Source organism: Capricornis sumatraensis, chromosome 1, assembly GCF_032405125.1.
Source record: "Capricornis sumatraensis isolate serow.1 chromosome 1, serow.2, whole genome shotgun sequence".
Lineage (NCBI taxonomy): Eukaryota > Metazoa > Chordata > Mammalia > Artiodactyla > Bovidae > Capricornis > Capricornis sumatraensis.
The window spans coordinates 144,927,144-144,939,715 of record NC_091069.1 but is presented as its reverse complement, the minus strand read 5'-3'; the positions used below and the strand labels follow the sequence as shown (position 1 = coordinate 144,939,715).

The following is a 12,572-nucleotide window of genomic DNA, read 5'->3' as shown; positions in this document are numbered from 1 at the left end:
TCAAGTCTTCCACTCCGGCTCGCTGGAGGTGGTGGAGATGGTCGTTTTAAACGCTTTTGCTTCCCCTTGTTGGCAAACTTCATATTCCGGAGACCGGAACGAAGCGCTGAGTCTCGAAAGGGCCAGGAAGGATGTCTCGACAGTGTTTACCAGGCCTCGAGTTCCCTCCCTGAGCCCTGCCCCCAGCTCCGAAATGAAAAGCTTCCAGGAAATGTCCCTGTTATCACTTCCCCGCCGGGCGGGGGGCTGGGAGCGGGCGGTCCCCTCCGCCCCCGGCTCCGCTGCTCCGCTGGCGCACTGGCGCACTGGCTCGCAGGCGCCCCCGCGCCGCAGTCCTCAGCTAGCGGCGCCCGGGTCGTAGCTCCGCCGCGCGCTGGGCGCAGGGGTCCCCGCCGCAACGCGCCGCCGCTTCTGCCCGCGCCTCCGCCCGTTTCGCCATGAGGGTCCTGGGTGGGCTCACGGGGACGCTGCTGACGTGCCTCGCCCTAGTGCTTCCCGTCTTGGAGGCGAACTGTGAGTAATCAATAGCGTCTTGTCTTCTTTCCCTCAGCGGTGCCAACTGAACTACGAGCCCTGTTGGACGGGTGTTCTTTTCTGGGGCTGCAGCCTCCTAGAAAGTTTCCAGTAAATGCTTCCATCAGCAATGTATCTAGCGGGCGTTGTAATGGTGGGGCAGGGTCAAATGGGAGTCGTGTTGCCTACGGGACAGATTCTAAAACAAGAGTGATACTAAACATCAGTGAAGGAGTTAGAACACCTACCTACCAATTGCCCCTAACAGTTGAAGTTCTCAGTCAGATGACAAGGATGAGCGCACTGCAGTATAAAAGTAGGGAGGAAAGGCAACCCCCTCTGTCTTCCATTTGTGCAAGCGCCTGACCCCAACCGGCACCCCCTGCTGCAGCCTACCTCCCTTCTGCAATTTCTGGACTTTGATCTTGCTCTGCTTATCTCAACATTGACAAACGAATTGTTAGGAGATGACTGCGCGTTTGCATAGCAGATCATTTTTTTAACCTTGAAGTCAAAAGGACTGTTAAATATTGTAGTTCTCAGATCGTTTTTTACTGACAGTTTTTGGCACTGAGTGCCACTCTTCTGAGATCATCGCAGAAATTCTTTTTAGTTTATCTTCGTATGTCTTGTTCTTTATGTTTCCGTGCCTCGATTCAAGGCAGGATATTGAGTTCTCTCTGAAAGAATATAATCATATCAAGGTATTTAGTACGTTTTAGTTGCCACATAGTTTGTGCTCTAAAGTTTAAGCACATTCACTGGTCAAAAATGCTTTCTTGTGATATGTTTTATTCTCAGGAAATGGCATGGGAGAGATAAACTGAATTACACCATAAATGGTTAAAGCTCCATTGTAAGTTTCACAAAGATATAATTTCAGGAGAATTAAATAGGAATTTACTAACATTCCTCGGTGTTTCAGTGGTAAAGAATCTGCCTGCTAACGCAGGAAACATGGGTTCCATCTCTGGGTTGAGAAGATCCCTTGGAGGAGAGAAGGACAACCTACTTTCTGGGAAAATCCCCTGGAGAGAGAAGCCTGGTGGACTACAGTTAATAGAGTCGCAGCGAGTTAGACAGGACTGAAGCGACTGAACATAACATACACACAACATTCTACTGATTTTTCTTAGTTACAGATCAGGATGAATGTGATTGTTTTAAAATTCTAATTTAAAGGCTAAAAGAACCTTTATTGATTTTATATTAAAGACCTGTTGCAGAACTTCAACATACAAACCTCTGTCATTAAGCCTATATGCAGACCACATACACTAACTCATTATCTATATAGCTCAGTAGGACAATCAAGTGTTTGTCTGATAACCAGTGTTTTGGAAATGAGAAAAAGGCAAAAATGGCTTGCTACACTTACTGCTTGTCACCACAGAAATTTGCTAAACCATTTGTTTTTGTAGAGATTGTTTACATTTTTGTTAAATCTTTTGTTCTTGTATAGTTGCTAAGTTGGTTTTACAAACCATTGTCTGTAGCTGAGTTAAAAATGATGTGTGCTGTGTTTGTGATTATACCCATGTAACCATGCCATACATAGGGAGAAATACACTTGTTATATATACACACTGATAGAATAGATAAATTAATTCTTCTATAAAGAATTAATTTGCAGAATTAATTCTTCATATATCCATAAAGAATAGGTGGCACTATAACACCTTTGTTTTAAAAAGTATGATAGTTTAATGGGATTAAAAATCATTTCTGGCTTACTGATAAGAAAACTGAGATATAGATGGAATGTGTTTACTCCCTAAGATTTTAAACTTGAGATAGAATTAAAGTTCTATTTGTTATATGATTCATTGTTTAGTCCATAGAAATAGTCACGAAAGGAAAAAGTTTATAAACTTTTTTGAAATTGTTCAGAGATATGAACTGACTTTTCAGACATGCATACATATAGATTTGGATCTATATGTATATCTTTCTATTGATTTAAAGTTTATTCTTTTATATATTGTATGCCACACTAAAGGCTGTGTGAAGAAAAATAGAGGAAAGAGGATGTCCCCTTTGGCTGTGCTAATTTGGTCCTTTGCAGACATCCACTTCTGCTTAGGTGTCTACCCTTGACATTAATGACTCATGTTTTTCTTCTTTTCTCCTTTTTTCTTTCCTTTTCTGAATTTTTTTTTTTTAACCATGTATCTAGCTTTGTCTTTTCTTAAATTCCCTTTATTTCAGAGTTCAAAATGTGTTGCAGTGATGGAGAGATTTTTATCAAGTTTAGATTAGAGTTGGGGTTGGTGCTGGAAGAGTTAGAGACAATGTCTGGTATACAGCATCATCATCAATAACAACACCCTGTGCCATATTCTTCTGCTGTTAATCACATCTAGGATGTAGAATCTTGCTTTTCATAATCAATCTTTTCTGTCCACCAAGTTCAGTAAAACTCTTTAATAGCTAAGTGATATCTATTCCTATTTAAACTTTTAAAATACTGAGAAAAATGTGAGAAGCCTGATAATACCTATATTAATTAATATTCTTTAGCTATAAGCAACAGCAATGACTCTTGATAACTAAAGCCAAAGGGAAGGAAGTAAAGAAGGAAGAGGAAGAGAGAAAAAGAAAGAAGAGAAGAAATAAAGAAAAAAAGAGGGGGAAAAAAAGCTGAGTGAATTGATTGGAAGACTATGTAATGGTGTGTTGAATTACCAGGCCTAGGGAAGCCAGGGACTTGGGCATTTAGGTGATCTATATAGTGGAAACTCATGTGCTCACTATGTTAGGAGCTGCCATCAGATAACCCAGTTCTAACTACCTTCTCGTTCTGTGTATACTTGTTCATGATTGAATTTCTTAGAAAAGAGAGCCTGATTATTTTGGCTTAGCTTATTTCTGGAGTCCTGTGATTAACCGCTCACTAGAATCAGGAAGAGTGTCAGAAAGACCACTCTCACAAAGGAATGGATGCTGGGAAGGAAGCAGAAACAACAGAAGTCTACACACTGGCTGTACAATTGGCTGTACAACATACATACATACCCTTTATCCATGAACACTGAAAAATATTTCTAATGCAATGCAGATGTTTCTAATATAATGCAAATAACTAGTGTACAGTAGAAAGGACCTCTCTTGAACAGATTCCAGTCACCACACTCAGAGAAGAAGGCTCAAGACTACCATTTCCTAGTTTAGTATCATCAGATGATATCCATGTCTCCTCTAGTTCAGTCACAGTTCTGTGTCAATGTGATGTGCTTTATGGATTGGAACGATATATTAGAATACAAACACATCCTGTATACCAAAAAATACTTTTACAAAAAACAAGCAAGGGAATATGGGTACTGGCTTTAGGGGTTGCCTGTGTCTCTTGGTTTTAAGCTAGGACTGGTATTCATGACTTCCTGCTTCACTACCCAATTCATATGTCTCTTGCTTTCAGGCAGTTCTTCATGTTTGATTTTTTTTTTTTTTTTGGTTCCTCTCAGTGAGATGAACCACACACTTACTGAGGAAGAATCTGAGCCCTGTTGTTCCTACACACACAGCTATACTGGAGAAGCAACACTTTGAGACTCTTTTTGTCTCAAAGGGCACTAACTGAGCTCTCAATAATTGATCAGTGCATAATTCCGTAAAACATAAGGAACCAATGAAAGCCAAAATAATCATCCCATTGACTTATTTCTTTTGTGGAATTAATTCCTTGGAGGTAAAGTTGGGTGGCTTAGCATAAAGCATTGAACAAGTCTACCAGTATTCGTGCTGATAGAAAAATTAAGTCTAAATGAAGAGTAAATCTCTCTACCTTTGAGTACCAATTGCTGCTTCTTCATTTGAAAAGTGCCCTCGCTAGTCAGCCAGTCACCAGGTAACTGGTTGGATTTTGTAATCTGTCCCATTTCCAACACCTGAATGAATAGCAGTTCTGCTAACAGATTTGGTGGGTCTTTTTTAGAAGCAAGAGTCTGGTCTGGTGGCCCTCTGTGAAGGAAAATCTATGTAATTGAGTCTATATGTAGGCTCCACCCTTGCCACCACGGCTGCGTTTTTTATGAGTATTGAACAGACACTAACCTGAGAGAACAAAGCAACAGCCGGAAGGCCATATGTACCACAGACTTGTGTGTTACTCCTCGTAGCAGTTTAAAAATCATAAAATTTCATCTAAAAATTTGTTTTTATGACTTCTTTGGAAAACAAAGATCTGGCAATACTGGGCCCACATTCTAACATAGCAAGATTCAGCTAGAGCTGATTCAGAGCTACCTTTTTTTCGATGAAATTTGAAAAAATTATAGAATTATTTCTTATTGTGGAATCACAGTGATTGTTACATTTAAAGTAGAGTGGAAAGCAATTATAGAAAGACTTAAAATTCTTTGTCAGTCTTCTCAACTCTCCTTGATCTGAGGCCAAAATTGTTTCAACACGTGTTTTGTAAAAACTCAAATGTTTGCAACTTTCAATGGCATCCTAGTGAACAATTAGAACTTCCATTTATTGGAAAAGTCTATTAATTTGGCTTTGAGGGATAACCGTTTGCTTACTTGAGTCATTGTGTCTTGGTAGTGAATGAATGCAGTTGAGTAAAACTAGGTCCTTGCTGTGAAATCAGAACATGTGAAAAATCAAATACAGTCCTAATCGATGACTAAGCCTAAGGATTCTAAGGAGTGTAGGACCTATTATTTCAGCAAAATGATTTAAATTGGTAAGTGTAACCCAAAATAAGTACTGTGTAAGGAATGTTCCCTGTGCTAACATTAACCTGGATAGGAAATACCTTAACATTGATGTTTTTATTTTTAATTATCCAGTTATTGGTTAAACTTCTACTTATGACATAGTTAAGAATTTTCATATGCTTGTCACTACCTCCCAGCATTTAGCATTTTTAAAATATTGAGCAAATTCTTTCTGGTCCTCAACTATTGAAAAATTATACAAAGTTGAAGAAAGTAACTTTTGAAACATAGCAAAAACTTAAGTGCTGAATATTCAGTTATACAAGCAAATAGTACATAGAAAGTCTCTGGGGAATTCCTTGGAGGTCCAGTACTTAGAACTCAGCATTTTCACGCCCTGGGCCTGGGTTCTATCCTGGTCAGGGACCCAAGATCCTGCAAGCCACATGGTACAGCTAAAAGAAAAAAGAAAGTCAGCAAACTTCCATGTCTTCTCCACTAATGATCTAAGTTTTCTTTATTTATTTGATTGTATCTGATTCTGTAACCTCGTATAACCACAGCTTCATTAATGAACCCAAAACAAACAGTATTGTCAAAATTTTTATCGTGATACATTTGCCACTTCTTACCAAACATTTATTTCCATTTAAATTCATCTCTCAGTGATTTGGAGGGCTTCCCTGGTGGCTCAGATGGTCATGAATCTGCCTATAATCCAGGAGACCCGAGTTCTCGATCCCTGGGTGGGGAAGATCCCCTGGAGAAGGAAATGGCGACCCACTTCAGTATTCATGCCTGGAGAATTCCATGGACAGAGGAGCCTGCTAGGCTACAGTCCCTGGGGTCGCAAAGAGTCGGACACGACTGAGTGACTAACACCCTTTTTTCTATGGAATAAACCATCTCAGTAAATTCCTTGCTGGCTCAGATGGTAAAGAATCTGCCTGCAGTGTGGCAGACCGGTTCAATCCCTGGGTTGGAAAGATCCCCTGGAGAAGGTAATGGCAACCCACTCCAGGATTCTAACCCAGAAAATTCTGTGGACAGAGGAGCCTGGAGGGCTATAGTCCACAGTGTCACAGAGAGCTGGACCTTCTCAAGATTGCTGTAATTCCAAGTATTCCCCATTGTTTGTCACCAAATTCTTTTCCCTTATTTATGGAACCTAGCTGACGCTTGTTGACTTTTGAGTTTATGAGCCTTGCACCAGATTACCTTGAGAAGAAACACAACTGACAATCATTAAATGGGCCATTGTATCCCCTTTTATAATTTAGAATCTCTGGCATGGGCCTGTCTTGTGAACACTGACTTGGAACACAAATATTCTCAGCTCTGGGGCAATTCTTGGCCAAACTTCTTTGTTTTTAGGCCTAAGATCTAACTCTTAGCAGGTCTCTGAACAGCTGGACAGACCGTTTGTAACCAGTGAGAGAGCAGCCTAGATCCTGATCTCAGATAATTTCTTATTCTAAGCAAAGTGGACAATGAGAAAAACTGCTTATCCGTCTGCCCATTGTGAGGGTTTTGTTTCTCCCATGCCCTTTAGGCTTACCCTTGAGAGAGGCTGCAGTTCATTTATGGCTGTAGCTTTGTAGCAGGTCTACCTCTGGCTCATGTTGGTACATCTTTTCATTTTTGTTCTTGGTCGTAGGCCTTTCCTCTTGAGTCTATGAACAGACTAAAGGGACAGAAAGAAGTCAAGAGAGTGAGCAATCAGCCCAGGCCACTTAGCATTCCTTTCAGCTCATTGCATTCATACCATTTGAACACTGAACTGCTGCCATAACTAAATTTATGGCTGGATGAAAAACATGGCATCTAGTTCGTGATGAGCTGTTCAAATCACAAAGTGGTCCTGTGTTCAGATCTTCACGTAAGTCCAAAAGGACACCAGGAACAGTTTCTCAAAGGGAAAATAGTTGCTGAAAGAAATGTGACTTGCTCCCAACTCAAAGGGAACACTACTGAAATTCTTCTGGGGCTTGCTACAGTCTCTCAAGCGTACCCTGCCATCCTGTGGACCATTTGACTCCAGCTGGATCTGATGAGTCATTGGCCAGCCTACATGACAGACTGCATGAGGTGAACTTTGGACTAGCTGGAGAGCATTCTCTTGTTTTGGTTCCCACCTACATTTGGCAGTTTTTAGACTCATGGTTAAAAGCTCAGAGTAGAACGTCTAAAATTGGAATGAATATGCCTTAAATATAAGAGGTCCATCAAAATCTATTCTGCCATCTTAGTGATAGACACCCAGGTGTATAACAACTTGTTTCTCACTTGAGCAGGAATAGTCCAATGTGACCAGATTGCTGCTGAAAACAGTTTCATGTTCTCAGATCTTGGGAAGGAATCGCAGTTTGAAGACTGAGTCTTATGGGACCTATAGTTTCAGGAAAGAATTCCCTTTATCAGCTGAGGCTCATAAACCTCAGTTCTAAACAGATACTTCATATCTTAGGTGTTTTGATCTTAGATCTTAGGTATGTAATAATGACTAAAGTTTTGGGAGTCTCTTTCCTTAGTGCAGTTACTCAGTGCATTTATTTTGCTTTGGGGAAAACTAGGAAAAAAGTTTACAGATGCTTCCTCAAAGGCATCTCTCTTCTCCTTTATTCAAGAGGTTCTGGATCTATCCAGATTCAACATTGCTAATTAAGATGAGGTGGTGATTTCATTGTATTATTTGCTAACCCAGAGAATTTTGGGGTGAAAACCTCAATAAATAATTTTTTGGGTTGTCTTTCCATTTCAGTCTTGGGAGATCCTTGCTTGTTAATCCTTTCTCCAAGATTTGACTACTGACGATTCAGGTCAGTATAGGCTGATGCCTAAGCTCAACCATCCAGCTTCCTCCCATGGCACTTGAAATCTGGGAGCCCAGTTTTTGTTGCAGCCCCTCCCAGAAGGATTTCTAATCTAGGGAGAACAGCCAATACAGTTTTTTTAAAATTCTGATGATTTCTTCAGTAATCTATGATAATCATGAAAACATATTCTTTTTTTTCTTTTTTTCTGTATTAGGAAGTGGGGAGGATAAGTAAGGCGGTGAATAGGTAAGAATCACATGAACAATTCGGGCAGAACATCAATCTCCTATCCTTTGTATAGTCTTTCTTTTATATTATGTCAGGGAATATCTGGCTTCTCAGTGCTGTTCAGTGTGTGCCAAGGTTTTGTCTGGGATGGCATTAGCCAGCCTATCCAGCTGTTAGAACTGAAGCTGGTGGCTCTAGCTCACACATGGAACAAAATTAGCAACCCAACCAGACAGCATATTAAAAATCAGAGACTTTACTTTGCCAACAAAGGTCCATCTAGTCAAAGCTATGGTTTTTCCATTAGTCACATACAGATGTGAGAGTTGGACTCTAAAGAAAGCTGAGCACCAAAGAATTGATGCTTTTGAACTGTGGTGTTGGAGAAGACGCTTGAGAGTTCCTTGGGCTGCAAGGAGATCTAACCAGTCCATCCTAATGGAAATCAACCCTGAATATTCATTGGAAGGACTGATGCTGAAGCTGAAACATCAGTACTTTGGCTCCCTGATGTGAAGAACTGACTCATTGAAAAAGATCCTGATGCTGGAGAGATTGAAGGCAGGAGGAGAAGGGGATGACAGAGGATGAGATGATTGGATGGCATCACCATCTCAATGGACATGAGTTAGAGCAAGCTCCGGTAGTTAGTGATGGACAAGGAAGCCTGGCATGCTGCAGTCCATGGGGTCACAAAGAACTGGACATGACTGAGCGACTGAGCAACCTAGATAGCATATTCAAAAGCAGAGACATTACTTTGCTGACTAAGGTCCATCTAGTCAAGGCTATGGTTGTTCCTGTGGTCATGTATGGATGTGAGAGTTGGACTGTGAAGAAGGCTGAGTGCCGAAGAATTGATGCTTTTGAACTGTGGTGTTGGAGAAGACTGTTTAGAGTCCCTTGGACTGCAAGGAGATCCAACCAGTCCATTCTGAAGGAGGTCAACCCTGGGTGTTCTTTGGAAGGTCTGATGCTAAAGCTGAAACTCCAGTACTTTGGCCACCTCATGCGAAGAGTTGACTCATCGGAAAAGACTCTGATGCTGGGAGGGATTGGGGGCAGGAGGAGAAGGGGATGACCGAGGATGAGATGGCTGGATGGCATCACTGACTCGATGGATGTGAGTCTGAGTGAACTCCGGGAGATAGTGATGGACAGGGAGGCCTGGCGTGCTGCGATTCATGGGTTCGCAAAGAGTCGGACATGACCGAGCAACTGAACTGAACTGAGCGACTGAACTGAACTGAGTACATCCAGCCTGATTCAAAATCATATATACCTTTTTGCATTAGCTTTCTATTGTTGTGTAACAAATAACCGTAAACCTAGCATCTTAAAATAATACAATGTATTATCTCATAGGTTCATAGGACAGAAGTCCAAGCACGAGTTCAGGGAGCTGAACCTGAACTCCATGGTAACTCCATGAGAAAACCGAATAAAAGATAAGATATGGAGTGATAACACTTTAATCCACAAATCTTCAAATTAATACTCAAATCACCACATCTCAGTAACTTAGCAAGATGAGTAAATTTTTCAGTCGTGTGAAGTCCAGTGTGGTTTGTGTAAATCTCTTACATCTTTAGTTGTACCATCTGGAACACATGGCCCCCAGTGTCCCTGAAAGAAAAGAAAGCAATGGAGGAGCCCTGCTTGTTCTCGACTGCATAGCATGTAAGTGACAAAACTCACATCTGCTTATACTGTAATAGCACCCAACCCAAGAAAGCACATGGAATGTTTGGTTGGCATTTTCCCTGTTACATACATTTTTCCTCCAAGGTTAAGATTCATGTTTCTTCCTCTAAGAGAAGGACAAATACTTATTGCCCATTTAAACTTTTGGTAATGTATATTACACAGTGTGAAGTTGTTTTAACTATCTGAGTAGAATTTGTCATAGAGAGAGAGCATAATTAACTATTCCTACTAACAGACTCAAAGAAGGCGATGGCACCCCACTCCAGTACTCCCGCCTGGAAAATCCCATGGACAGAGGAGCCTGGTAGACTGTGGTCCATGGGGTCGCGAAGAGTCGGACACGACTGAGCGACTTCCCTTTCACTTTTCACTTTCATGCATTGCAGAAGGAAATGGCAACCCACTCTAGTGTTCTTGTCTGGAGAATCCCAGGGACGGGGGTGCCTAGTGGGCTGCCATCTATGGGGTCACACAGAGTCAGACACGACTGAAGTGACTTAGCAGGAGCAGCAACTAACAGACTACCTGGGAACTTAGTATAATGACGTTAAGTTGGCTGTTAAAGTGGCAGCCTGAAAAAAAATATTGTAACAGTTAATATTAAAATTGTTCCTATGGTGAGAATCGTTATTATTTTAGAAATTGCCTTGAAAATGCCTTTAGACTTAGGCTGTGAAGTCCCCAATAAATGGCCTATAGATTTACCCTCAAGTGTCATCCAGTGACCAGAAGCATCACTGAAAAGTGAAGTCAGTCGTGTCCAACTCTTTGTGACCCCCATGGACTGTAGCCTGCCAGGCTCCTCAGTCCGTAAAATTTTCCAGGCAAGAGTACTGGAGTAGGTTGCCATTTCCTGCTCCAGGGGATCTTCCCGTCCTAGGGACCGAACCTGGGTCTCCCGCGTTGCAGGCAGACGCTTTACCATCTGAGCCACCAGGGAAGCCCAGTTACTGGGGAATTTATTAGAAATGAAGGGACTTACTGCAGTCCAATGGTTAAGACTTCTCCTTCCAATGCAGGGGATGCTGGTTCAGTGTCTGGTTGGGCAGCTAAGGGACCACACACCTCATTGCCAAAAGCAAAACATAGAACAGAAGCCATATTTTACCAAATTTAATGAAGATGTTAAAATAGTTCATATTAAAAAAAATTTTTTAAGGAAAAAAATGAAGTATACCAAATTTAATGAAGATGTTAAAATAGTTCATATTAAAAAAAATTAAGAAAAAAAAAAGAAATGAAGTATCTTTAGCACCACTTTATACCTGTTAATTCAGAAAACACATTTTAACAAGACCCTCAGGTAATTCTTCACTTTGAGTTTGAGTCATTCTTGTCTGTAAGGCCATAGCAGAGAATAGAGATAAATGATTCTGTATAAGAAGTGAACAGAAATTTGCCAAGGTGACAGTAGGCAGTGGCCAGGGAACGAGAAGGAGAGAAGATGTCAGAGAAGGGAGAAAAGAAGCTGAGCCCCATGGAGGGAGAACTCAGCTGTAAGGAAGGTCTCCAGTAAAAAATAATTAGCTATGCGGTAACAGAACCTTTAGGAACTAGGGTTTCAAAGGTTCAAGTTAAAACTACGAAAGTTGCTTTAATATTTTAAAGTTGCAGTTTTGGTTTTATAAATGTGACAAATTAAGTATTATTAAGTCTAGTATAGGCAATAACTTCTTCCTTTAAGAGGTTTATTTATATTGCATTGTCCTGATATAGAAATTGGATTCTCCAGGCTGGAGGGAGAAGTGGAATAAGGGTGATTTACCCACATAGATTCTGAACCTTTCTACAATGGAGTGAAGCAATAGGAACCAGCTCTTACTGGTTCTAGTCTGTTAGCATAATTCTTGCTAGTCCTCTGGTCCAGTTTTTGGAATGGACTTAAAAGGGACACATTCAAGAACATTGGCTTTTAAATCTCCATAGAAGTGGTAAAACTGTAACTTCCTGCAATTATATGATATTTTCCATCTTTCAAAATAGCCTACTTGGCATTTTCTCCTGAGTTTCACAGCTATTCCGTGATGCACTTTCCCAACTTGAGGAAAACATTATGCTTCCTCTCCACCTCTATTAAAGTTATTAGCCACTCTTTCACTTCCTATTCTCACTTGAAGAAACAGTTCCTTCTGGAGGTCTCCTCTCTTCTCACCATCCCATGGGTATTGGGGACAGAAAACATTAATGGTGATCCTATTGTTAAGCCAACTGTATACATTTTGACACTGTTGAAACTTATCCTTTTGAAATTGACCTCCTTTTATGTCTAGAAGCATTATCTTCAAATTTTCTTTCTGCCTCTACATATGTGTTACTAGTTCTGTTTCTGTTGTTTTGATGATTTCTGCTTTTCTTTAAATGTTAGAGTTTCCTGGGGTTCCATTTTGACCTTCTGTCCCTATTGGACATCTTTCCCCAACTTAAACTACTAGCTATATCCTACTATCTCGTTACATTTTTAAACCATGCTTAATATAATGTGCTTAAAAAAATACATCTATAGCTTCACTAGCAGGAGACCAAAGTGACATTTTGCTTTATATTTTTCTAATCCCTTTTTTCTATATGTACCTACTTAGAAATTAAAACATGTAAGTGAAAGAATGGAATTTTGCCCTTAATAGTATTTGTAAATGTTATT

The 12,572-nt window shown here is 40.6% G+C and overlaps 1 protein-coding gene across 1 annotated transcript in view; it reads left to right on the top strand.

Moving 5' to 3' along the window:
• Nucleotides 1–347: 347 nt before the first annotated feature.
• Nucleotides 348–12,572, top strand: part of PROS1 (protein S) — a 69,084-nt gene continuing 56,859 nt past the window's right edge. Inside the window, exon 1 of the mRNA XM_068971789.1 lies at nt 348–513. Coding sequence (XP_068827890.1) covers nt 438–513 — 76 coding nt within the window. The 5' untranslated portion in view covers nt 348–437. The remainder of the gene's footprint in view (nt 514–12,572) is intronic.